The sequence below is a fragment of the Phalacrocorax aristotelis genome, chromosome 16, assembly GCF_949628215.1.
Source record: "Phalacrocorax aristotelis chromosome 16, bGulAri2.1, whole genome shotgun sequence".
Taxonomy (NCBI): Eukaryota; Metazoa; Chordata; class Aves; order Suliformes; family Phalacrocoracidae; genus Phalacrocorax; species Phalacrocorax aristotelis.
In genome coordinates this window covers 14,391,689-14,417,307 of record NC_134291.1, presented here as the reverse complement: position 1 = coordinate 14,417,307, position 25,619 = coordinate 14,391,689, and the positions used below count along the sequence as shown (strand labels likewise).

The following is a 25,619-nucleotide window of genomic DNA, read 5'->3' as shown; positions in this document are numbered from 1 at the left end:
GGCTATCTCCCCCTGCTCAGCGTGCAGAGATGCCAAGACCTGTCCCCGCAGCCAGCGTCAGCAGGATGCGGCCGAGCCCCCAGTGAGGATGGGTGAGACCCTTGGTCCAGCCTAGGCTTTGCTAGCAAAGTTCAAAGCAAACACCCCCCTCCACAAACGCTGGCCAAAAGGTGTGTTCAGGTCTTATTCCTTGTGCTGTTATTGAAACCTTCTGCAAGCAAAGGCAGGGGCCAGGCTGGGAGAGCTGCAGCCCCAAGCACCCCGCTGGCAGCACCCAACCAGAGCACCCAGCCTGAAAACATGGCCCCGGCCAACCTACCTCACCAGCGTCCACCCCTGCCTGCTCCAGCCCAGCCCAGCCATCCTGCCTCGCATGGAGCTGCTGCCGGCTGCTCTCCTGCCAGCAGGCTCGGGGGTCCCCAGCCCCCCAGCGCCTGCCCAGCAAGGAGGGCTGAGCCCCAGCCAAGGTGCAGCTGGGACATCTCCCAGCTTGCCATCCCTGCTGGGGATCCATGGCCAGGGCAATGCCAGGCAGGGACGCCCACCCACAGCGATGCTCAGGATCGTGGGGCAGCCGTGGGGCATGCCAGCCTCCCAGCTCCTGGCATCCCCAGCCCCTGCCCCCTCCAACCGCCCCAGCCCCCCAGCTCCCGGCGTCCCCAGCCCCTGCCCCCTCCAACCGCCCCAGCCCCCCAGCTCCCGGCATCCCCAGCCCCTGCCCCCTCCAACCGCCCCAGACCCCAGCTCCCGGCATCCCCAGCCCCTGCCCTCTCCAACCGCCCCAGCCCCCCAGCTCCCGGCGTCCCCAGCCCCTGCCCCCTCCAACCGCCCCAGCCCCCCAGCTCCCAGCGTCCCCAGCCCCTGCCCTCTCCAACCGCCCCAGCCCCCCAGCTCCCGGCATCCCCAGCCCCTGCCCCCTCCAACCGCCCCAGCCCCCCAGCTCCCGGCATCCCCAGCCCCTGCCCCCTCCAACCGCCCCAGACCCCAGCTCCCGGCATCCCCAGCCCCTGCCCTCTCCAACCGCCCCAGCCCCCCAGCTCCCGGCGTCCCCAGCCCCTGCCCCCTCCAACCGCCCCAGCCCCCCAGCTCCCAGCGTCCCCAGCCCCTGCCCTCTCCAACCGCCCCAGCCCCCCAGCTCCCGGCATCCCCAGCCCCTGCCCCCTCCAACCGCCCCAGCCCCCCAGCTCCCGGCATCCCCAGCCCCTGCCCCCTCCAACCGCCCCAGCCCCGGGGAAAGCTCCCCACCCTGCTGCAGGTCCCAGGGGACGCACTGCAGCTTCACAAGCCCCATCCTAGCATGGATGCGGGCACTGGCTGCCAGGCCTTTTACAAGAAAAACAAGACTTTTGAGAAGTCCTTTCTCGAGCTGTACCAGGTCTCTGCACCCTTGGCAAAGCCAGGACGAGATGTTTAGCTGTTTGGAAGTGCTTAGGCTGGGCCTTGTGGCACGTTTTCATCAGCTGTGGTAATCAGCAGGTTTTTTGCATGCACTATATATTCACTTAACGTATGTTACAACCTACCCTGTAATGGAAAAATACCGCGGCTGTGGTAACCGGCAACACTTTCAAAAGCACTTGACTCCCAAGCCATCCAGGTGCTTTTGACAATGTTGCCCTGGGTTGCTATAGGAACCCTAATAGTTTTCCCATCTGACTTCTCCTTTAACACTGGGATTTATATTTAATTTGTTTTCCTTTTCCTCAGCGAGAAGAGGCAAAGAGTAAGGGGAGGGGGGAGATGCTCATCGGTGGGTATCTCCTGGCCATGCCAAAACCAGCACCAGGGACTGGAGCCAGTTCTGCCGAGATGCTGCCAGAGCAGTGATGCAGGCAGAGCCAAATCTGCTGCAGGCAGGGAAGGGCACAGCCCCGTGGCGCTGCCAGGAACCATCCAGGAGGCAGTTGATGCCCAGGGTGGCTTTATTATGGGTCTCTCCCGTGTTCCCAGGCGGGCACGACAGTCTGTCTCCCCCTCACCCTCCTGCAGGCAGAGGGACCGGGGGGCTCACTGGCAGAGCATCCCACGCAGCTCCTGGGGTGAGGTGACGGGAAGGGAGCAGGCAAAGTTGCTGCAGAGATAGGCAGTGGCTTTCCCATCCTTCCTCTCCAGGGACGCAAGGAAAGGCAACTGGCGGTAGAGGAACCCGTCGCTGTCTCCATCTGCTAGCATCAGCACCTGCCGGAGAAGGAGCTGTGAGAGCGCAGCCAGCGCCAGCCAGCTGCTCCTTCCCTCCCCGCAGATATGCCAAGCGCTGGCAGCGTCCCCCCACGCACTGGCCCAGAGACAAGAGGGGACGGGGAGCCGAGGGGACCCGTGCCAGCCCTTGGCAGCCACCTCCCCATGGCGCCTGCGCTGCCCATGGTCCACACCATCCCCAGCAGCTTTGCCTCCCTTTTCCCCTCCAGGCACCTGGGGATGAAGCACAGGGACCAGCACACACCGGCCCGGAGGGTGACCAAGCCAGCCGGCTCCCTGGGGACACCCACCCAGCCCAGGGACAGCCCCAACCCCAGCACCAGCATTGCCCCTTCCCACCCCGCAGCCCAGCTCCTCCTGCCCTCCAGATGCTGCCCAAAAGCTCGGACACCAGCAAGTAGAGGGCTGGGGGCTCTCACAGCTGACACGGCAGCACCAGCCAGGGGTGATGATGAGGCTGCCGTGATAATTAGCTTTTCTGAAAGGGAAAACGTTTGTCAAAGCCGCAGGGCTTGCAGGCTAATCAGGGCAAAGGCCAGGAGCCAGCAGGGAGCCTGGTGCCGACACGGATACGCAGGGTGAGCAAAGCACAGACTCCTCCCAGACCCAAGGCACAGCAGCAGCATCCTGCTGCCAGAGCACTCGGCTGTCTCTTGTCCATGCCCGGCCCCAGCCCCACATGTGTGCCCACCACGGCACCTGCCGAGCACTGACACGCTCGCCACACGTTTGTGCTGCTCATGCCGCTGCCGCCGAGGGATGCTGACACCAAATGCTGCCACCCCAGCTCCCACAGCCCCTGCCAGCCACCGAGCGGTGGCACACACCCCTCCCACCATGGCACTGCTTGCCTGGTGCATGGCATCCTCTGCTGCCAGCCCCAGGGCCAGGAGCAAACCCAGCACCCACACCGAGCAAGGACACCTCTGCAGCCTCCCCCGGGCCTGGCAGGGACTGCCCTCGCCCCGTCTCCCCAGGGGGTCACCGTGTCCCCAAGCCCTTGCCCAAGCTGCTGCAGTCCTGTCCTGTCCCAGTCGCCCCAAATCTCCCCCTCTGCCCCTGCCTTGACCCAGCTCCTGCTCAGCCCGTTTCCCTGCCTGCCTCCTGCTCCCCTCCCCAACCTCCTCCCTGCTCGCCTTTGTCTGGAATTAATTCCAGGAGTGATTAATTACCAATTCATGTCCAATCTGAAATTCATTATTCATTTTTCTCACAAGCTCCCTAAGGTCCTCTTGCAGGGCCAGGATGAAGGCAAGCATCAGGCTAGCACTCTGCAGCTGAGGAGATAATGGGATCCTTCATAATTACCCTGAAGACCATTAACAGGGCAGGGATCTATACCAGGAGCCAGGATCCAGCCCTGGAGCAGGGATCCAACCCTCTCTGCTCCTGGCACTGGGACCTCCAGGGGAGCAGCCACCAGCATCGCCCCCGGAGCACTTGCATCCCTGCAGCAGCAGCTGCTGCCTGTGGCAAAGGGCTCCTCCGGGTGCAGGGTCCATTTAAACCTGCGACCTCAATGCCGTTTTATCATCAGCGTCTCGTTACAGCAAGGATTTCATTGTGAGGTTTGTAAGGAACTAATTCCTGGAATGACCTAATTAATTGTGTTCCTGCAGACAAGCCTAGCCCCCAGTGCCCTGCCAGTACGAGGCGAGTGGGGGCAGCAGGGGACATGGCCGTTACATTTCCCCAACTCCCTGGCAAAGCCGATTCCCAATGCTGCCACATCCCTGGGGTGGGTGATCCGGGGCTGCTCTGCCTCGGGCAGCTTCTCGGGGTGGGGAAGGAGAGACAGGGAGATGCGTCTCTCTTCTCCGTGTGATGCAGCGCAGAAAGGTGGATGGCTGTCTGGAGGTGGCAGGCTGCTCCTGAAGGCAGGGAGACCCTCTGAGCAGTGGGATTCCCCTCCCTTCTCTCCATCACCTCTGCAAGGCGAGGAGCCATCGCTACCACCGGAGATCAGGCTCTCTGCAGGGAATGAGCGTGGGATGGGGGAAGCCCCCGTGGGGCTGTGCTCCTCTGGGGAGCGAGCATTCCCAGCAGAGACCCTCCTGCCACCCTCCCTCTTCCAGGAAACAAACTTGGGCTGCCGAATGGTGGCTCCTGATCCACCCCACCGTCACAACATGAGGCACACACGAGGGGAGGTGCACCCAGCCCCCTGCCCTGCCTGCTGCCAGCCTCCAGCTGCAGCCCCCTGCGCACCCTTCCACGCACAGCCGCCCCGCACGCAGCCCGGGTGGGCGCCACTGTCCTTGGGCAGCTCCCGAGCACCCTGTGCCTTCAGCTGCCTCATGGAAACATCCATCCAGAGCACCCAGCCCTCCTCTTCCTCCATGCTTTGGGGAAGGCAACAGCCTGAGAGAGACGAACCTGCCCCTGGGGAGCAAGCATCCCCACCAGCCAGGCTTGTAACTAGCTTAGCAGGAGGGAACCAAGCAGCACAGGCTGAGAGGGAACGGCTGCGTTATTTGCTCTGCTCAAGACAAGACCCTGAAGCTGCCGGCTGCATCCCCCACTGCAGCCCACGTGGAGTCGGGGGACCAACAGCTGAACAAGCTGCAGGGAAAGGGACGGGGTTATTAGCAGCGGCACTGGGCTCCCCACTGCCACTACATCCCTTCCCGTCCCTGCAAACCGGGTCAGCCGCTGTAATCCTTCAAAGGGAGAGAGGAAGAGCACGGGAGCAGAGGCCTCACGCGCAGCACTGGGACCGGCGTGGCCAAGGGCGCTGCTGGACAGGGGATGGCGGAGGAAGGACGGAGAGCTGCATCCCCAACCTGTGCTCCCGGGCAGAGGCTGTGACCATCCTCCAACACCGGCATTAAACACTGCTGGGCACGTAGGCAGAGGGCCAGGGACAAAACCTCCATGGGCTGAGCGAATGCGAGGGCAGAGCAGGGAATCCTGTGCTGACGGCTCAGCCCTCCCCAGTTCACCCCAGCCAGGGTTAGAGGGGGAAACTGCTGCTTTGGCTCCAGTGCCAGCTCCCGATGCGCTGCAGCTCAACATGCCAGTCCCTGGAACCAGGACCCCAACAGGCGGGGACAAATCCAGTTCAGAGGCTGAAACACTGAGCCCCCTCGCTCGCAGCCCAGCCCTGCTTCCCTCGGCTCGACAGCCTTGCCAAGGCATGAGCCATCCGTCCCCGAGGCAGGGATGCTGCCCGCTGAACATGACGGGTGCCCGCTGCCACGCTGCCCTTCCCGGCCAGCTCCGTGGGCAGCAAACAGCTCCGTCCCCGCGGCACCATGGCCCTGCCGTGGGACACGCCGAGTGACGCATCTCTGAGCGGGGACACAGAGGAGCGGAGCGAGGCGGTAACCCCAGCACACAGCGACAGCACAGCTGGGGACAAAACGTTTGGGAAAAGCTAGACCCTCCCGGGCAGGGGTACCCCCACCCGCAACGCAGCCGGAGCGAGGTTCCACCTTGCCACTTCCCGAGGATGCAAGGGTGGCTCCAGGCAGAAGGTGACTGAGACACCCGCTGGATTCACACCGGGCATGACATATCCACACCGGAATGGAAGGTTTTCCCTTGGGAGCGCGGCGCTGGGGACACAGCTCAGGCTGAGAGCAGTATAAACAGCCAGCAGCGATAGCAGCCGCTGCTGCAGCTGCTCCCTGGGCTGGGCTGCCAGCGCTCTGTGCCAGGGAGAGGGGTGCAGCGGCTCAGCCGTGGCCCTGCTGGCTGCGCCTACGAACATGGAGAGGATAGGATGCTTCCCAGAAGGGAGGCAGGACAGAGGAGGAGGAGGATGGATGCTACAGCTGCACTGGGAGAAAGGATGAAGGCAGCAGCAATGCGTGACGGCAGCTGGCGGGGAGCGGCTGCGCAGGGCTGGTAGGCAGGGCTGGCACCTCTACCTTGTTTGGGCTGAAGACGGAGTGGACACAGCGCAGCATTTCTTTCGTGTCTTCTCCTCGGGGATCCCCACAGATAACGACCTGTCCGGGGAGAGCGTGGGTGGCAGCGGGGAGAAAGCAGAGAGCTGTGAGTGCACCCACAGCGCTGCCAGGCCCCCTCCCTGCGGCAGGTCCTGTAGGGGACACAGGAGCCCCTGTCCATACCTGTTTGAGGGTGTGGTGGAAGACAGCGTTGGCCCGGGCCATCTCTGGCAGGATCATCGGGATCTTCTGCAGCCTCTTTGAGAAGGCGGCCAAGATCTGCCCAGCTTTTTCCACCCACTCCATATGGCCAGAGTAACAAGCTGCTCGGAGCAGGTTTGTGACAGTGACTGAGTTGGCGGTGGGCTCTGCTCCGTCCTGGTCTGTAGGGGACAACAGCTCCTCCATCAGCCCGATGCCTCACCATCCCACGGCTTGGTCCTCCAGCCGGGCACCAGCCCTGCCCTCCCCATGCTGCCCCACACCGTAGCCCATGCAGAGCACGGCCGTGTCCCTGAGCTCACCGTCCTTCAGGCGCAGGAGCAGAGAGGGATCACCAGCCTCGCTGGAGAAATACGCAAAGCCTTTGGGGTCCCAGAAGAGCTTGTCTTGCATGTGCTGGAGCTGTAGGGCCCACTCCAGCCAGCCCTGATCCAGCGAGGCTTCGTACAGGTCAAAGAGAGCCTGGATAATGAAGACGTAATCCTCCAGGAAGCCCTGGATGGGCACAGTGCTGCAGTGGCAGATAGGGAAGGAGCATCAGGGCCTCTGGCCAGGTGGGAAATGTTCTGCAACCCAGCAAAGCCCTACCTACTGGTCTCTGCTACCTGAGGAGATGCCACCTCAGAGCTCAGTCTGGCATAAGCAGTGGCCGGGCCAAGCCATGACAGGGCTCAGCCCCGGTTTCTGCACAGCAGGAGAGGGCAGGGGAAGGCTCCTGCCAGCTTGGAAGATGAGGAATGGGAACAGACTTGACCTTAATTCCTCCTTACTGGGTGGGGGACACTAATCCATGCCAAACTGCACCAGAAGCAGTTCTGCACAAGGCAAACAGCCTCTCTCCCTCCAAGGTCAGTCCTGCCTGGAGAAAGGGAGGACGTGGACCACCATGGCCTGGGCAGATCCCACAGGATGGCTGGTAGGTCTGGAGACACTCTGCACCACTTCTCACCTCTGCTCCACCGTGTTGTCTTTGCCCCGGTAGCAGCTCCGCAGCAACCTCCCACTGGTGGGGTCAAAAAGGTGTCTCTGCAGGAAGGCAGCTGCCTGCGCAGCCCGGCTCACATACTCCTGCTTGGCCAGGGCCACCCCAGCCTGGGCAAAGCCCGAGATCATCAGCCCTGTGTAGGCACAGACACAGGGACAGGCTCAGGGGAGCACAAGGGACTAGTCTTTCCTTTAAAGGATGCTCAGCGTGAAGCTTATCCTCCCTGACGCGCGAGGCAGATCAGAGCTCAGTCATCAGCTCTTCCGCTCAGTTCAGACCACTGAGAAAATCACTTACTGTCACCAAAGAAAAAGGACAAAGTGCTGCAAGGCCAGCAAGAGCTAAGCTTTCACTTGCGGGCAGAAACAGGGCTTAAGAGAGCCTTCCTGTTTGCAGGACGTGGTATAACTGCAGCTCACACCACCTCCAGATGCAGCTACTGCTGGGAACAGTGCCTGCGGTAGTGCAGTTACTACCTTGCCGCAGAATACCTGGACAGACGGACACAGAGCTGGGGTCCCCTCGCTAACGCAGTGGTGGGGATGGGCTCTGTGCCCCGCCTGGGTCCTGAATCCCCAACTCCGTCCCCTTCCCCAGAGCCCAACTGGGGGAGCTGGGCTGAGCCAGGGGAAGAGTTTTGCTGCTCTCTGCTGGCAATAGGGGAGGAAAATAAAGCCAGAGCACTATCCCAACCCCACGGCTTGCAGGTGTGGGGCAGCTTTCCCCAGGCTCTCGCAGAGCCCTGGATCCCAGCCCACCCACTGCCTCCACAGTCGGCTGTCCAGTCCCAGCAGGACTCATTGCTACGAGCCCCCAGAAATGTGCTGGCTCCAGGCAGCCGTGGAGGGGTCCAGCCAAGGCACACACCCCCAGAGCTGAGCCGCCTCTCACCATTCCACGCTGCCAGCATCTTGGTGTCCAAGTGTGGCCGCGGCCGCTGCGCCCGGGCTGCGGACAGCCTTCGCCGGCTCTCCTGCAGCAGGGCACCGAGCCGCCCCAGCTCCAGCCCGAACCGGGCCGCCGTTAGCTCCAGGGAGCACTGCACAATAAGGACGTTCTTGCCCTTCAGCTCCTGATGGGGGTCCTGAAAGGAGAGCCCCGTTCTACGAATGCCACCGGGCTGAGGAGGGGTTGGACCCCGCGTGCTTTGGGGCTGCTCTGCCACCCCCACGTGCCCAGGGGTGCAGGTCCCCCACCGATGCTCGTGGTACCGGGCAGGCCTTTGCTCACCCTCACCTTCATGGGGCTCACGTTGCCGGTCTCCTTCACGCCATAGTGGTGCATGAAGACATCTCCCAGGGTTGTCCCCTCTATGGCCCCCTCGACAGGGTCAGGAAGGAGAGCCCGGATCTCCTCAGCTGCCCACACACAGAAAGCTCCTTCTCGCTTCTTTCCAGATGCGGTGGTTGGGTAGGAATCTGCATCTTCCGCACTGTAGAAACCTCCTGCCTGGGGAAAGAGCAACAGAGACCCTCCAGCTACCAGGGCAGCCCCTTCAGCCAGCGCCCCATCACTGCTGGGCTGGCAGTCCGGCCAGCAAGCCAGAGCAGTGCCCCAGACTGAGCTCAGCTGGGAAGGGAGGGAGGGAAAAGCAGGCCTAAGCCACAACCCAGGGCAGGATAAGCAGCTCCCTTTGGCCCAGCTCAGGGAACAACCTACCTGGTCACTCAGATCCCGTGAGACATAGAGCAGAATGTCTTGGGCGACATCGGCAAAGAACTCATCACCAGAGATCTGTGGGAGGCACAGGGTGGACGTCAATGTTATAAGGGGCAGAGGGGAGGCAAGAGACCCAGCGAGGTATAATAAGTGATTCTGATTTAAAGAGCTGGAACATTTGAACATCCAGGGATTTTAAACATGGGGTGGATTCAGAGTAAGATCTCTGATAGAAACCTACAGGCACTGGAGAGCAACCCTGGAGTTACACCAAGGTCAGAGGCAGCAGCACGTTTGCTGACTCTTGCAAAGACAGAAGGCTGTTCCCTCCCCCATTAGGCTCAAAATCCTGGGGCTAAACTGTCACGGATTTGTGCAGCATTCCACCTACTGGTCTTCATCCGGACAGAAGGGGAGCACGGGACCGCTCCACACCACTGGAATGGGCAATATCTTGGGGAACAGGCTTTGAAGCTGCTCCCAGACCAAGCCAGCCCTCCCCAGCCAGCACTCAGTGTGCCAAGTGAGCCCCCCCTGCAGAGGGATGCCATGGCCATACCTGAAATGCTCTGCTGTACGTAGCTGCCAGCTGCCCCTGGTCATACAGCATCTTCTCAAAGTGAGGGACGTGCCAGTGCTGGTCAGTGGAGTAGCGGTGAAACCCCTGCAAAGAGAAGGGGGCATGCCTCCACCCCACGCCTCCTGGGCGTGCCACGGGTTCACCCCTGAGGCTTTCCCCCTACCTGACCGATGTGGTCATGGATGCCCCCATGAGCCATCATCTTGAGGGTATGCAGAGCCATCTGCAGTGCCCGAGCACCTTCTGGAGTTGTTCGGTGCAGGGCCCAGTAGGCGAAGAGGAAATTCAAATTCACTGAAAGACAGAGAAAAAGTGGGAGGCTGTGGGGTGGGCTCTGCCCCCACGGCGCTGCCCGCCCCACGGCACAGCTCAGCAGCAGAGGCCGGACTGACCTGGGGTGGGGAACTTGGGGGATTTGGAAAAGCCGCCGTAGTCTTCATCATAGGAGTTGGAGAGCTGCTGGAAACAGGTGGCCATCACCTCTTTGGATGGTGGGGGTGACTCCTGGCCCTGCACACGGATCTCGGACACGTGTAGCAGTGCTTCCAGGATCTTCCGGCTGTTCTCCAGCAGAGCTTCTTTGTTCTCCTTCCACTAAGAGGCAGAGTGAGAAAGTCAGTTCTTCCATTTTTTGCCTCTCTGCTTCCTGCATTGCGCCAGGCCAAACTGCCCCTTCAGTTCTTGGTCCCCCCTCCCCAAATCGGTTCCAATCCACCTCTGACCCAGCCGAAGCTCTGACGTGTTGTTTGGGCTACTGTTTCTCACGACTGTATCTCTTAACTCAGTCACCCACCAAGCACAGACCCATTTCCCTGCGGCCCCTTTGGTAGAGCACTGCCTGCTCCGCCATTCCTGCTCCATACCTGCTCTGCGATTCGGAGCAGCACAGTCCGAAAGCCAACGTGATGAACTCCATCTTCAGGAGGAAAGTATGTCCCCCCTACAAAGGGCTTGAGGTCTGGAGTCAGCCAGACGCTCATCGGCCAGCCACCTCCACCGCTGGTTGCCTGAAAACCAAATCACGGGTGCACCAAGGTCACGCATGAGGCACCCTCTGCTCTGACCCCTCCGGCACATCCAAGTGCCTCACTTGAGGACAGGCGCGTGCTTCTCTCCACCCCTGTGATCACGCATGGCCCCATTCAGACCACCCACATGCTGGTTCTTCTTGCCTGAGGAACATGACCAGGAACTTCATCTTGAGAGCGCCAGCCAAAGCCCCCCGAGCCCTGCCCGTGCTTCCCTTACCTGCACGAAGGTCATGTACACTTTGTCCACATCTGGCCGCTCCTCGCGATCCACTTTGATGCACACAAAGTTCTTGTTCATGATCTCCCCGATCTCCTTGTTCTTGAAGGACTCCTCCTCCATCACATGGCACCAGTGGCAGGTGGAGTAGCCAACTGAAAACAAGCTCAGGCGCGTGAGGAAAGGCCCCTTGCAGGGAGCAGGACACACGGTACGGGGAGGTCGCTCAAAAGGGGGACGCCCTGCTATGGGGAAGAGCTGCTGCTCCCTTGGGGAAGAGGGGGAGGAGGAAGGCCTCCTGTGAGCACAGCGGCTTGCAGAGCCTCCCAGGCTCTCCAGCTCTTGCTTCTAAAATCTGGCCAGGGACTCTGGTAGCCAGGAAGGCCCCTGGATGGAGCCCATCTTCAGCGAGAGCTATTAAAAAGCCCTCTCCTGCTGGCAGAGAATTAGTGCCCGGTGTCCATCCTTACCTCTGCAGCTATTCACACACCAGCTCAGGACACAGCCCGGCTTACCTGGTCATCTACTGAACAACATGTGGGAACATGAAATATGTCTTGTTTCTGGTTACCTGACAGGAATATCAGCTTGTTTTCTTTCTTTGCTTTATCAAAGGCTTCCTGACCCCAAGGGTACCTGTGGAGGGAAGACAAGAAAGGAGCTTCAGGGGTCACTGCTGTCAGGATTCACGGGCTCCTCTAAAGCTGCCTGAGGAGCTGCTGCCTGGTCGAGAGCGGTCAGGACAGTCGGGGCACAGCTGGCTCAGGAGCACGGGCCCCGAGCCCGTGAGGAGCTGCACGGGAGGCCAGGCTGCTTCACCTGCCATCACTTCGCTGGCGGAGGGCCCCTCAGCCCCACGGACACAAGGCAAGGAGGAGGGAGAAAGGCACCGGCTGCTCTTACCAATCCACGGGGTTGTGAGCGTGCTGCAGGAGGTAGGGGGACTTCTCATTAATCAGGCGGTTGGTGTGACGAGGGATGCTGGGGGGGCTGGTTGTGCCCCCCATGGCCATGGTCACGCTTCCCGTTAGAAACACACACCTGCGATGCCAAACAGGCTCATCATTTCCTTGTTCGCCCCTGGAGAGAGCCGCGACGTCCCAGCCCGGCACCACCTTCACCCTGGCTCCTGCGGGTGCCCAGCAGGGGGTGGGGTGCTGCTCCCCACTCCCCACTATTTGCCCCCGTGCCAGGGGAACCACTCTCAGCCCCAGGGCTGGATGGCTCTGCTGGGGTTCTGTCCACCTCCTTCCCTGCCCCAGGACCCTACAAATTCCTCCCCACTTGCTGGAGGCTCAGGCAAGGTTGTTCTCCTCCGCTCGGCACAGCCACCCCCAGGGCCCCCTCCCCTCCAGGCCCCAGCCCACCACCAGCACCCTTTGGGCACACAGTCACCCGAGAGCTGCGGGTAAGAGAGCAGCATTTGACCCGTGTGTCCTCAGAAAGGAAAAATCTCCCCCTGCGGGTGCACAGGTAGGTGCGGGGTCAGGGTGCGGGCAGGGCAGCACAGGCTCTTCATGGTGAGGGGCGCGAGGGACAGGAGGGGACCTGAGGGATCCTCCCGCTGCTGGGCGGGATGCAGGGCTGGGGCGCAGGGATGCGGGGGGGGTGGTGCAGGGAGTATGCAGAGTCATTGCAGGGGCTACAGAGATGCAGGGAGGATTTCAGGGAATGCAGAAGGGGTGCAGGGAGGATGCAGGGGGTGCAGGGAGGATGCTGGGGAATACAGGAGGGGTGTAAGGATGCAGAAAGGGTTTAGGAAGGATTCCAGAGGGTGCAGGGGGGATATAGGGGAGATGCAGGAAGGGTGCAGGGCGTTGCAAGCACGCAGGAGAATTTAGGGGGCTGTGGGAGGTGCAGGGAGGACGTCGGGGATGCAGGAGGGGTGCGGGGATGCAGGGAGGGCGCTGGGGGTGGAGGGGGAAGCGGCGGTGCCGCAGAAGGGCTGCGGGGCGCCGCAGCGATCGATGCCCACCGACTGCAGGGGCGCAGCCCCGGGGCCCCCCGCCCGCTCCCCGGGGGCCGAACCCGCTCCTCCCGGGGCCCCCCGCCCGCCCCGGTACCTGCGGACCCGCCGCAGCGGCGCCGCCAACATGGCGGCGGGGCGGGACGGAGCCGCCGCCGCTCCCCGTCACCGGCCCGAGGCCTCCGGGGCGGCCCCGCCGCGGCCCGGCCCGGCCCCCCCCGCCTCCCCGCCCGCCCCCGGAGCCGCACACCGGGTCCGACAGAGCATTTTATTGTCTCGCAGGCAGCCCGGGGCCGCCGCTCTCCAGCAGCGCCGAAGCACCGGCGGGTCCCCGTGTGTGTCCCCTCCCCCGCCGCCGCCCCCCGAGCCGGAGCGGGGCCCAGCAGCGGGCGAGGCGGCGGCTGACACCCCCCCGCCCCCGACCCGCCTCCCCCCCCCCCCCCCCCCCCCCCGCACTCCGCTCCTTCGGAGGGTCCGGGCGGCAGCGAGCGTGGGGTGGGGGCAGAAAGTTTGGGGGGGGGGGGGGGGGGGGCGGCCGGAGAGGGGCGGCGAGTAACAGCCAGGGGCGTGGGAACCGGCAGGGACCCCGGTGTGGGGCAGCGCTGGGGCCGGGGGGGCCGCCCCCCATGCTCCCCACCTTGGGCAGGTACTGCCCCAGCTCCCCGCAGGCGCCAGGGCAAAGCCCCCTACCCAACCCAGCAGCGAGACCCCATGCACCAGCCCAGCCCGCTGCACTGAGCCCCCCAACCCCAGCCCTTAGGACTGAGCCCCAAAACTGCCCTTAGCTGCGGCTCTGGCCTTTGCCAGGGGAAAGGGGGGTCCCCTCTTGCCGGTCAAGCACGGGGGCTCATGCTGGCTGCCCCCCAGCCGGTGGGCGTGCGGAGGGGGCTGGCGTGGGGGGCTCCCTCCCTTGCAGCTAGCAAACCGCTGACTCCCCCCACAGTCTTGGCAGGAGGAAAGGCCGGGGAAATTTGTAACAGCTGGGGAAAGGGTGAAAGTCTACATGTCCAGAGGCTTCAGAGGAAGGGGTTGAGCCCCCCCGGAGCGGACGGCGGGGCCGGGGGGCCGCTCAGCGGCAGTAAAGGCTGCGGCAAATTGCTGGGGAGTTCAGGAAAGGTGCCAGCCTGGGGAAAGGCACTGGCGGAGGCGGGCAGGGCGGCGGCGGCAGCGGGGACGCTGCTGAGGGGCAGCGGCAGGGACGCGCTGTAGGTCATGGAGTTGGCGGGGAGGCCCGCCGGCAGGCCCGGCACCGGCGAGCTGGTCCGCATCTGGTTGAGCGTCGGCTTGGGTTGCTCGGCGAGGCTGAAGGGGTTGGTGGGGGACGGCGTGCTCAGGCCTAGCAAGGAGAGGATGGGACATGTCAGGGCAGCCATGCCATCCCCAGCCCTCCTCCTCCTCCTCTTCCTCCCCTGAACACCCCTCTGGCCCAGCCCGGGGAAGCCCCCCGACTGGCAGCATCACGGCACTGGCACCTACCCGAGAGAAAGGGGTTGCGCGTCTTGGAGGCCGGTGCAGGCGCAACCAGGGAGTCCAGGTTGACCAGGGAGGAGGCGGCGGGGCCGAGGAAAGCCTCGGGGGTTTTACAGTCCTTCCGCTCCTTGCCGGATTCGGGCAGGGAGTCAGCCAGGTTGGCGAGATCGAAGCTCTTTGCCCCGTCCTGCCTGGTGCTGGGGAACAGCTCGCCAAAGGGGTCCAGCTCTGGGGTGGGGGGGTGGGAGATGAGCCACGTGAGCCAGCAGGGAGACACTGAGGGTGATGGCATCCCCGCCATCACCGCACGAGGCAGCTAATGGCACGTCACACCCCCGGTCACAGCTCCATGCGGTGGAGCTGAGGCTGTGGCATGGCATACCCTGATCCCCCCACGCCACCGCGGGAGGCGGCGGGGTTGGGGACATGCAGGGACCGGAGCTGCCCCCTCAGCTACAGGGCAGCCCAAGCCCAAGCCCATGGTGGGAACAAGCTTTGGCCACACCAGCAAGCAGCCGTGCACGGCCCGGCCAGCCCTGGAGCTGCCTCCCCGCGATGGGCAGGGACAGGTCACCGTCCCCACCTGCCCAAATTGGCCCCTGCCCGCTCCCCCGGCTCTTACCGACGGGGCTGTTGGACTTGGCCGAGGAGGGCGGCTGCGAGGGCTCCTGCTCTGGTGGCTCGGCTGGCTCGGGTGGCTTTGCAAACAGGTCGAAAGCATCCCCCCCTGGAGCTGGGGGGAAGAGGTGAGACTCAAGGAGGGGAGCAAGCGGGGAGGTTAGAGGCGGGAGGGGTACGGGCAGGAGAGAGGCAGGGGCGGCTGCCTGCAAGGAGACAGAGAAGAGGGCATGCGGTGGAGGGACACAAGGCTGGGGGTCAGGAGCATGCACTGGCCTGGGGTGGGGGTTTAGATGAGCCCCCCACCCCAGTCCCATCTAACCCCAACGGTTAGATGGCCATTGGGGGTCATTGCAGACCAAAGCCGCCCCCAGACTGCTCACCGCCGTCACCCCACAGCAGGCAGGTCCCTTTCCCCGCCTCAGCAGGGACAGGCGGAGGGGACAGGCCTGCAGCAATTGCTTTAACAACCAGCACTGGCCCCCAGGCCAGATCTTGCTCTCCTCCCCAGGGACCAAAACTGAGGGCAGCACACATGGAACCTACACGGGGCTGGAGGAAGCACTGAGGAGGAACCAAGAGCAGCACTGAGCTCTGTAGGCTGCTCCTACAACCACTTCCCCATCTGCAACGCGGCACCTGCAAGCAGCAACTGCCGCATCCCGGCAGGGTGCACGCAGCTGGTTTGGGGTGAGCAAACAAACAGGTATCACCAGGGGGGGACACATTGTCACCCCGCTGCTGGAAAGCTGCTGTCTGCTCCCAGGGGAGGGCTCTGTTAAATGTGCCACGTTAATTAAACATTAAAGCAGCCTATTCTGTGCAGAGAGAAAGCCTAAAAGTTCCTTCAAGTCTTCAGGATGCTGAGGGGAGAGTGGAGGCCCCGCTGCGGGGCAGGAGGGCGGGGAGGGGGTGTTTGCAGAGCTGGCTGCGGGGGGAAGGGGGGAGCACCCCGGGATGCCCGCTCACAGGAGGGCAGCGATGGCCAATGCTGCCTGCAGCCCCCAGCAAAGCCAAAGTGACGATCGAGCCTCTTACCAGGGTTAGGAGGTTGCTCGGCCACAGCGGCCCAGGGGTCAGCAGCTGGCGCAGAACCAGACACCTGGGGAGGGGGGGATGCCGTCACCCAGGGGTCCGCAGGAGGGAAGCCAGAAGACAAGGGCGCCTTCCCCCAAGGGTCGGAGGCTGCAGTCGTGCTGGGGGCGAAATCCCAGGGCCCAGCGGAGGTTTGCTGGGCCGAGGTGCTCGCCTGGGAGAGGGGCTCCCCACCGGCGGCTGGGACCGGCACCCAGGGGTCAGCTGCACCAGCCCAGGCAGAGGCTGCCGGCTCTGCTTTGGGTTTCATATCTGAAAGAAGAAGGGAAGCTGTGGAAGAGGGGAACAGTGCAGGGGGCACGGAGGGATGCTGAGACCACATCTTCCAGCAGCCCTGCCCAGGTGTGCAACGTACAGGGCAGCGGAGGGAGGAGAGGCAAGATGTCCTTACTGATGAGCTGCTGGGGACTGGGGAGGGACAGAGGCAAGGGAGAGGTTTCTGCCACTGTCCCAAGCTTTGGCAGCCTGCAAGTTGCCCTTACCTGGCATATCCCATGGGTCGGCAGATGTGTGGCTGGAGGGGGCTGGCGCCGGCCCAAATATATCTGCCAGCTCCAGTATAGAGGACTGAAAACAGAAAGGGAATAAAGAGGTGAGGGAAGCCCAGGGCAGACCTGCAGAATCGCCCCAGAGCCCAGGGCTGGCTGTGTGGCCATCCAGGTCCCCAGTACTGTACCTGGCTTTTCTTCATCTTATCTTCTTCTTCCTCTTCCTCCCTGCCCTGGGCAGTCTCCTCCGTGGCCCTCTGCAGCAAGGAGTTCTCCCCTTGCCAAGCCCTCACCTCCTGCAGGGACAAGGGACAGGGCCCATGAGCTCAGCAACCCTGCAGCCAGCACCTTCTCCAGGAGACAGACCCACCACAGGAGCTGCCACCGCATCCCCGAAAAGTCCCAGCATCCGAGCGCACAGCTCCTCTGGGGCCGAGCCCACCAGGAGAGGGCTCAGCAGAGAGCCCAGAGCAGCAAAAGCAAAGCAGGTGCTGGAGCGAGGCAGTGTTTTGGGCTCCAGTGCCCCAGAGAGAAGCCCAAGTGCAAGGGGAGAGGAGCACCCGGGGCTCAGGTACCTTCTCGTGCTCCTCTTTGCTCAGCGCGAGCGCTAGCTGCAATTGCCTTTCTTCGTCTGTACTGGAAATTGGAGGAAGTGGCTTCTGCCAACAGAGGAAATTGGGTGACATTTAGCTTGCCCTCAGCTCGCAGGATTGCTCGGAGGTCCCTGTCCTCGCCACCACCTCTCCTGCGGCCCCTTGCCTCTCTGCACAGCATCTCTGTGCCCGTCCAGCCGGCTTTGCCTGCAGAATCCCAGCCAGGTGCCCCTATGCTCTTAAACTGGCTCCTGCTCAGGCTCCCCTGTGGCCACTGTCCCAGCTCCTTCCCCTACAAAGCCACCTGCCTCTGCATCTAGGCTGGGATGACCCTGAATTAGGCAGCCAGCATCTCCCCTGAGGGGTTTTTGAGGACTCCAGTGCAGTCAGCAGAGGAGAGGGGATCAATTAGGTGTCTCCTCACCCTTGCAGCCTGCTGAGGAGGAAGGTTGGCAATGCCGACCAGCCTCGGTTCTGCCCAGTGCTGCTCTGCTGGGGGAAAAGTACCCAGACCTGAGGCAGGTTTTGGGGAGAGGCTGTGCCCGTACCACCACAGCAGCCCCGATCACTGCCCCGTGACACTTGTCCCGCAGCGTGGGACCAGCTGGGGCTGGGAATGGGTACCCCTGTGGGGGTGTACGTGTGTGCACGGCTGTACAAGTGTGTGTGAGCGTGTACATGTGTGCGCGGCCCAGATGGGCTCCAACAGGCAATGCTCTCAAGAGCGTGTTCTTAGCGTTCATCGCAGCAGCATGTGGAAGCTATAAATACTCCAATTCCAGGACAAAAATAGGGATATATGCTCTGCTCCATCTCCAAAAGAGCCTCCATCAGGCAGGGAAGATGGGCAGCAGCAAGTGCCATCTCTGAAGCATGCCCCCTGCCCCGGCAGGACCAGGATCGTGACGCTTGGTGCCAGCCCCACAGGGATGCCCACCGGCCCGGGCACACAACCCCTCGGTCACCACGTCCCTCTGACTTTGTGTGCCTGGCCGTACCCGCACGCCCCACACAGGCAGTGCCAGCTGGTGACAATCTCAGCCAGTGCGCAAATAAGCCGTCCCTGGTGGAAAAGGGGCCGTGGCCAGGAGATAGGAGAGGGGACAGGCCTGGGGGAGGTTTCACCGTTGGGGACAGCAGCTCGCTTGCTGCCTGCACCCCTGCTTAGCTCCTCCCAGTGCTGTTTTCCAGTGCGCCTTCTAGGCCGGTTTGAAAGGACCAGCCAGTGGGAGGGAGCAGCCGGCCCCACTGTGCCCCCAGCCCGGTGCACAGCCCCGGGGACGCTGCTGGCCTCCCACCCACCATGCGAACCGCAGCGCTGGGCAAGGCATCGCCTCCCAAAACCTCTGTGGCAAGGCAAGAGAAATGGGGGAGCTTAGACCAGAGCTTAGACCAGAAGCCCTTGGTGGAAGAGAGCAGTCAGGTTTGGTGGGAAGGGGTTCGCAGTGAATCCAGAAGACCCCCTGTAAGTTCACCCTGGGGTCTGGGGGCTGGACAGGTCTTGGCCTGATGTTGTCCCTCCTAGTATGAGGATGGGGAGCAGGAGCAGCACGTGCCTCCACCTGCCTGCTGGTGATTTTGCATGCCAGCCACAGTGCGAGTAGCCTGGTGCAGTTGTGTGTGCATACACCAGCCTCAGGCAGCCCCCCAGAATCCTCCCTCTTCCCAGGGAAATGACCCACCGTGCCCACAGGCAAGGCAAGGTGCAGGGAGATGCCCGGCCTCATGCACCCCACGGCGGGCAGAGTCACCCTACCTTCTCTGCCTCCTCCCGACTCATGGCCAGCGCAAGCTGCAGCTGCAGCTCCTCCTCACCCGTCGTCTGGGGCCTCGCTTGCTCCAGGTCAGAAGCAAACCGTGGGGATGAGGATGATGCTGGAGATAACAGAGGAAAAGAAGAAGAAGCAGCGTCAGGACTGGGATATTTGGGGGAGCACATCAGCAGCCTCCCCCAGGCCCCATCCCAATGCCCACAGCTCTGCAGCGCAGCTTCCCCAGGGGACATAGCCCCACTTTAGAGCTCCCTACCACGAACAAGCCATGGGTTTAAGGTTTGGGGCACCGCCAGCTGCCACCACTCTTGGGGTTCACCACTGGCCCAGCCAAACCTCTGCCCGTTGCACAGGGTAGAGTCAGGCTTCACCGCCACCCCTCCAAAAGGTGACAGGGAGCGATGGGGGGAGCAATGGGCACCAGGCAGTGCAAACCAAATGCCTGCCTCCACCCCACAGCGAGCCCGAGCGAGCCGCCAGCCCCGCGAGCAAGCCCCCAGCCCCCTCCAGCAGCACTCACAGTTAAAGGAGGAGGGCGAGCCCCGTGCCCGGCCGTAGTCGTCGCCGTAGGGTGATGCACGGCGGCCATAGGCGGCCTGGTGGCTGCCGCTGCCCATGCCCTCGAGGGCCATGCGCTCCTTGGTCTGCAGCGCGTGCGCCCGCTCCTGCTTCAGCCGCTCCTCGTCCTTCAGCAGTGCCATCACCTGCTTCACCTTCTCTCGGATGTTGATGCCCTGGTCTTTGCCGTCCCGGTCCACGTACTGGAAGTCCTTCAGCGTTTGGATGGTGTAGAGGTTCTCCCGGCATTGGTGGGTCACCTTCTCAGAGCCGGTTTTGATGAGGTAGTCCAGGAGCGTGAGGGCTTTGTAGACATGACGCCAGTTCTTGCCGCTGTCGTTCAATCGCCGCCAGATCATGCCCATGACCTCGGCGAAGGCCACCGTGTTGAAGGTGAGGTCGGCGATCTCCGACATCAGGGAGCTGGGGGGTCCCCAGGGATCATTGGAGGTGGCCTCCCGCACCTTGATCTCTGCCTCCGAGTAGTTGTGCACGATGTTTTTCACCTGCCGGCGCAGCGCCGAGGTCGTCATGGCTGTGCAGTGCCAGTGACCCGCCGCCGGCGGGCAGGAACAGTGGAGAAGAGATGGACGCTCACAGCTACGGCCTCACCGGCGCCTGCAGTGGGGATCAGGGACACAGAGACCTCAGCACCGCCCCAACCACTGAGACCCGTCCCCAGAGCCCTCGGCTGGCACCTGGGACACTTCTCAAGGTGGAAGTGCCCATCGTCAGGGTGTCAGGTGCTCTGTGCCGGGCTGCCACTGCTCACTAACCCAAAGACACACAGGATGCAGGATGCTCAAGGAGAAAAAAAATCCATAGCAAGCCGGTACCCAGCACTGTGGAGCCGCCAGGAGATTTGGCTCTGGATTCGGCAACATTTGGAGGAGATTTTACCCTGCGCTTCTGCTGCTAAAAGTAACCACCTGAAAATGGCAGCTCCCTCCTCCAGATCCCAGCTGCCTCAGCCCCACCATCCCGGCAAAGCTGGTTTCAGGCCCCCCGGCCCTCACGCCAGCCAGAGCCCCCCCTGTACCCCCAGGTGGGCTATCTGAGGCCATATGTGGCCCTGCTCGCCCCGGCCATCGCCCCAATGCTCTCGGTGCTGCTGAGGATGTGTCGTGCAAAACCAAAACGCTGCCGTGAGTCAGACCCTGCCATGACTTACCAGCGCTGGCAGCCATCGGGTGGGTTTTCCCAGAAAACTTGATAATTTTGCTTCCCCAAGAGGCTACAGGTACAGAAAAGCATGCTAATGCGGGGCTGCGAATTCAGGATGCTATCCTCCAGCACCAGGTCAGTGAGTGGGTTGGATAACGCGGTCGCCCTCTGTGAAAATGCCCGAGCTGCCTAAGCCTTCTCTGCACCCAGACCCAGGGCTGGAGCAGCAGGGGCTGGTACGGCCGGGAGCTGCCCTGGTACCTCCCCGGAGGTCAGTGCCCGTCCTTGGGACACGCTGCGCCTGACAGGGATGCAAAAATCACGTGGGTCAGTCTGGACCCATCTTCACTTGAGCCCGTCACCACTCTGTCCCCTATTCCAGGCCAGTCCTAATCCTCACCTTCTCCCCGTGTGGTGGGAAGACACTGTTTACCCTCATTTTATCAGAGGGCTAAGCAAAGCCCAGAAGCAGACACTGCCTGGAGCTGCCTTGCCCTCAGCAGGGCCGCACCGCGGGGGAGCCAGGCTGTTCTCATTGCTCCCGCTGCAGCTGCAACAAAACTCACTAGCAATTTCTCCCCCTCCAAGATAACGCTTGCGGGCAGGGGAATATCTCCCCTATGCAGCAGTGCCTGTGGACAGCGATTGCTGGTTTCCATCCCACCACCCACCTTGTGGTGACGGTACCTCCCTGAACCGCAGCCACTGTGCTGCATCCAGCCCTCTCTCGGCTTGGGACACTGCTCCCTCCCGCCAGAGCTGGGCCAGGGCCATGCCGACGTGCCCAGGAGCCACGCACAGCGCCCGCCTCGCTCCCGCACAACCCGTGCGACCAGTCCGGCACCTCCTGCTCCCGCGGGCCAGCGGCCGGGCGCCCCACGGCTCCTCCACCGGCAACGTCCCCCGTGAGTCAGAGAGGAGCCTGGCACCGCCACAGTCGCAGGCGGCCGAAGTTTCTCTCGAGACGTTTCCCTGTACTGATTCCCTTTCGCAACACAGCCTGTCGGCACGGCCTTTGGGTCCCGCCGGGAGGGCCCGCGGTGCGACAGCCGCGCCGTTGCCCGCCTGGCACGGAAACACCTTCGAGACAAGGACAGCAACGCAGCAAAGTCCTCCAGGACTTGGCTCCATGCTCCGCTTTCCACCAACACCCGGGTGGGAGATAAAGTCACATTTTCCAAAGATGCCACCGGCCTGGCAAACACCAGCAAACACCGGCAAACATCAGCGCTTCTCCTCTGGGGCAGGACAGTCCCTCCTGCCTCCAACAGGTCTCTGGGCAGGACAAACCCCAGGTCTAGCGTGACGGGCTCCGTGCCGGAGGCCCAATCCCAGCTGGACTTTGCCCACCACGAGATGGCCCAGGATGTCTTCATGGGAAGAGATGGGAAGCAGGGGCTGGGGTAGGGGCAAGAGGAGCGTGGCCCTGGGTGGAGCGCTGCCAGCGGCGTTAAAAGCAGTGGGGGTTTATCAAACACAATATCCCCCACCCCGGAATATAAAGGGAGTGAAACAGAAGCTGTGCGGGAGATAAGGCGGCAGCACCCGGCAGCTCAGATGGAATTACCGCAGTGACCTTGAGCAGGAGGCTGCCAGGTGGGAGAAAGACACAGGGGTGCGGGGACAGGTCCCCATCGCCCCACGACCCGGCGCAGGGGGCTGCGAGGAGGAATCACACGGAGGGGGAGCAGGAGGGGATGTGGGGACGGAGGAAAGGTCAGAGGGGCCGGACGAGAGGCGGAGGAGGGAGGCCGGGGGGGGGGAGGGTGGGGGATTAAAGCCTGGCTCCATCCCCGGTCGGGTGCGGGGCTGGGAGAAGCGGCGCCCGACATGGAGGGAGCGGCGGGGAAAGGCTCCCGGCAGAGCCCTCGGCCGCGCCGCCGCCTCCCGGGGCCGCCCCCGCAACCCGCCGCGGGCTCCCGGTGCCCCGAGCCCGGCCCGGGGAGGTACCGCACCGCCGAGCTACCCGCCGGGGCCCGGCATCCCCCGGCCCGCGATGCTCCGGCCTCCAGAACCTTCCTCCTCCTCCCTTCTTCTTCCTCCTCCTCCTCCTCTTCCTCCTCCTCCCCCACCCCCCGCGGCCCGGCTGCCGGGGGGCGCGCAGCCCCGCTTACCTGCGCGGAGCGGAGCGCGGTGCCGGTGCCGGTAGGCGCGGGTTGGAGGCGGCCGCAGCCCGCCCGCCCCGCTCCGCGCCGCCGAGTTGCCGGGCTGGCTGGGCAGGTCCCGGCTTAACCCCTTCGGGGCCGCCACAGCCCGGCCCCGGTTCCCTCCCGGAGGCACGGGCAGAGGCTCCCCCCGCACCACCCCCGTCCCGGTGCGGTGCAGCGCGGTGCGGTACCGGCCGCCGGGGATGCGGCGCCGAGCCCCGGCCCCGCCGCATGCGGGAGGCGGGGATGCTGTAAATGCTCAGTCACTGCCCCTCGCTGGCAGCCAGCCAGGCGCTGCTCCTGCTGCTGCTGCCGCCTGGGCTTGAGGGGTTTGGGGCTTTTTTCTGTTGTTGTTTTTCCACTCCCCCCCATCATTATTTTTTTTTTAAACCGAAATCAGCGTCCCTGAGCTCGGAAGCGGCTCTGAGGGATGCCGACCCTCTCCATAACACACCTCCCTTGCTGGTACCCAAGGCCACAGATGCAGTCTGGGTTCATTAAAATTTGGTTTTGGGTTTTTTTTTTTCCTTTTTTTTTTTCTGGGATCTAAATTTGGAGCAGATTCTTCCCCTGCTCTGAACAGCTCCCGGAGCCTGGGAGAGAGAGGGAGGCATCAGATGACATGACAAAATAAGTCATGTCTCTCGATGATTTCGATGCCACCCCCTCGCTCCTGGCCTCTGCCTTCCATTTTAATCACTGACAGGCCTTCAAGTATTATGGATATATATAATCTTTTTTGTATCGCTGACATTTTCCATAATGGAGAGCATCTCCTGGGTGCTGAGCCATTCTGGAGGGGGATCGTGCCTCCCCGCTGATGCTCCGGCCCCGCAAAGCCCAGAGCTGATATTTATCTTGCCCCAGGCTCCAGCACTGATGGTCTGAAGGTCGTACCTCGGGTCACAGGGAGAAGGTGGCGGGGAGGCTGCACGCCTCCAGGAGCTTTGCAGATCTCCTCGGCCTGACTTCCCCAGATCTCCTCAGCCTGACTTCCCCAGATCTCCTCAGCCTGACTTCCCCAGCAGGCTCTGGCCGCACAAGCTGAATGTGCATCTTGTCCCACTCCCATCCGCAGCCTGGGAGAAGAGCACTTCCAGCATCCAAACCATCCTCCAGGACAACCTGGAGAACATCCCAGCTCAGGCAACCAAGAAGAACAGCTCCCACTGCCCAAGATCCCAGCCTTCCACTTCCTTGGTTCCCAGTGCTGTGTCAGATGGCCGAGGCAGCTGGCTCACCCCTATTTGCTTTTCATAAGCAAAGTGAACCTCTGCCCGGGGACACGACACCCCAGGAGCCGCAGCAGAGCCATACAGACGTGGCGTTTGCTAGGTGGCCCACAGCCCTGCCAGCAAGGCTCTAAAGCCGATTTCCCTCAGCCCTGGCACAAGGGGGTGGTTCACCCAGACCCCCTCTGCCATTGAGGGGCCTCTGGAAATGTGCCATCACCTTCTGCTTGCAGCATTTTCCTGGAATCCCCCTTCCCGGCCTCTCTAATAGTTACGGTGTCTTCGGGCCCCAACTCACGTGACGGGTTTGGTATGCAACTCCCAAGGCCAGGAAGGTCGCTCACCTCGGTTATTTAGCAAACACAGCTCAAATTATTAACACTAATACAAATAATGCCCACGTTTGGGAGAGAAGAAGGAACGGTCTCCTCACCGGGCTGCTAGGACTTGGCACGGCGCGGAGCGGAGCGTCCACGCGCCGTTCAGAGCGCAGGGCTGGCCAGCCCTCAGGGTCCTGGCTCTAGTGACACAACCCACATCTCACACCGGGCCTGTAAATGAGGGGTGTGTGTTTCTAAAGGTGTTCTGTGGAAGCCGGCTCTAATTCCACTGCAGTACCAGTCCTGTAACTTCCACAAATCAATGCAAAAGAAAAAAGGCAGCTGGCTCAGAGAAAGCTGCAGCAGCCAGACAGGGGAGTGCCGCACTTGTTGGCCCAGCACATCCCTTCCTGTGCGCTGCCTGTACCTTGTCCCTTGAGGACAATCTTGTCCGAGGCTGTAAGAGGCACTGGCAATATTTATGACAAAAAAAATTAGACTATTGACAGCATTCAGGTTTGTTCTCCTTTGCAGAAGTTCTCGTGCCAGGCACCAGCCCTGGGCCTCGGGGCTCCTCCCTCGGAGGGGGAGGCCAGCGCGGGGCATTCTCCCAAGGTACCCGACTAACCCAAAGCTCCCATCCACCTGTTCTCCTATTAAGTGTTCCTGTGAGTAGAGGTATAGGCGGAGCCTGGTTTCTATAGGCTGGACTGGAGGCATGGATCTTGTGAACGGGCTTTGCCATCTTTTAAGGCAAATCTACCAAATAAAAGTATTCCTGCCTTTGAGACAATCACGTTGCCTCTATAATGTGCAGGCTCCCCCCTGTCTAGAAACAGATGGCTTGAGCTGTTTGACTTGGGCATATTCACAAGCTGATAACCATCTCCAGGGAGGCAGGAGCTATTGTCAGAGCCTGCGAGACACACCCCAACTTCAGGCCTTTTTCCTTCTAATTCTCAAAATGTTGCTGAAATTCTCACTTACAGGAATGCTGAGCAGAGACATTCCCTTTGTGGGTTTGTGCCCACTAAGCCAGAAGAGGTTCCTGGCTTCCGCAGAAGCCAAAGTGCTTCCCCGCACCTTGTTAAGAGAGTCTCGACGCGTGAGGGGCCTCACCTGGCCGACAAAAAAAATAAACCGCAATTTGCTATTGTCGGGAGCCAAGGGGAGGAATATATCCTCTCCCTAGAGACAGCACACGAGTTAAAATGAGAAAGCAAAAGAAAGCAATTCTGCAGAAGGGACAGTTATTTTACACTACGTGCAGCTCCAAGACGCGTGTCGGTGTGGCTGCCAACGTAAAGCAGCACCTGCCTGAGGCACACGTGCCTGGTGCGACTGTGCAGCGACAGGCAGAATTCCTAACAGCAGTGCTCAGCACGGACAGGCATCTGCTGCCTAGGAACC

The 25,619-nt window shown here is 62.4% G+C and overlaps 2 protein-coding genes across 7 annotated transcripts; both read right to left on the bottom strand.

The window, feature by feature from the left end:
* Positions 1–1,663: 1,663 nt before the first annotated feature.
* Positions 1,664–12,956, bottom strand: SPATA20 (spermatogenesis associated 20). Its single transcript, XM_075110904.1, has 16 exons — positions 12,850–12,956; positions 11,690–11,827; positions 11,358–11,422; positions 10,787–10,941; positions 10,402–10,545; positions 9,931–10,132; positions 9,702–9,832; positions 9,518–9,622; positions 8,959–9,033; positions 8,536–8,748; positions 8,191–8,383; positions 7,264–7,432; positions 6,617–6,825; positions 6,276–6,475; positions 6,072–6,152; positions 1,664–2,178 (listed from the first exon to the last, which is right to left on the bottom strand). The coding sequence occupies exons 1-16, from the start codon at positions 12,879–12,881 to the stop codon at positions 2,008–2,010; spliced, it is 2,283 nt and encodes a 760-aa protein (XP_074967005.1). The 5' UTR covers positions 12,882–12,956; the 3' UTR covers positions 1,664–2,007.
* Positions 12,957–13,006: 50 nt separating this feature from the next.
* On the bottom strand, positions 13,007–24,993 carry EPN3 (epsin 3). 6 transcript variants are annotated; one of them, XM_075111550.1, is made up of 12 exons: positions 24,110–24,191; positions 23,670–23,782; positions 23,555–23,621; positions 19,309–19,964; positions 18,773–18,891; positions 16,999–17,082; positions 16,612–16,719; positions 16,418–16,502; positions 15,879–16,187; positions 14,845–14,955; positions 14,229–14,450; positions 13,007–14,088 (listed from the first exon to the last, which is right to left on the bottom strand). In XM_075111550.1, the coding sequence occupies exons 4-12, from the start codon at positions 19,877–19,879 to the stop codon at positions 13,769–13,771; spliced, it is 1,929 nt and encodes a 642-aa protein (XP_074967651.1). In that variant the 5' UTR covers positions 19,880–19,964; positions 23,555–23,621; positions 23,670–23,782; positions 24,110–24,191; the 3' UTR covers positions 13,007–13,768. The 6 variants fall into 6 exon arrangements, with proteins under 6 accessions (XP_074967651.1, XP_074967650.1, XP_074967649.1 ...); XM_075111549.1 differs by having other exon boundaries at positions 24,064–24,159; XM_075111548.1 differs by having other exon boundaries at positions 23,670–24,993.
* Positions 24,994–25,619: the final 626 nt, after the last annotated feature.

Bases quoted from the DNA above. Each gene is read 5' to 3' on its own strand.
- SPATA20 (XM_075110904.1), bottom strand. From the start codon at position 12,881: ATGTTGGCGGCGCCGCTGCGGCGGGTCCGCAG. The intron at 9,034-9,517 runs GTATGGCCATGG...TGCCTCCCACAG, and splicing joins CGTACAGCAGAGCATTTCAG to ATCTCTGGTGATGAGTTCTT. The intron at 7,433-8,190 runs GTGAGAGGCGGC...GTGCCTACACAG, and splicing joins GATGCTGGCAGCGTGGAATG to GGCTGATGATCTCGGGCTTT.
- EPN3 (XM_075111548.1), bottom strand. From the start codon at position 19,879: ATGACGACCTCGGCGCTGCGCCGGCAGGTGAAAAACATCGTGCACAAC. The intron at 16,720-16,998 runs GTACCTGAGCCC...TTGTCCCTGCAG, and splicing joins GCAAAGAGGAGCACGAGAAG to GAGGTGAGGGCTTGGCAAGG. The intron at 14,956-15,878 runs GTAAGAGGCTCG...TCTTCCCCCCAG, and splicing joins CGAGCAACCTCCTAACCCTG to CTCCAGGGGGGGATGCTTTC.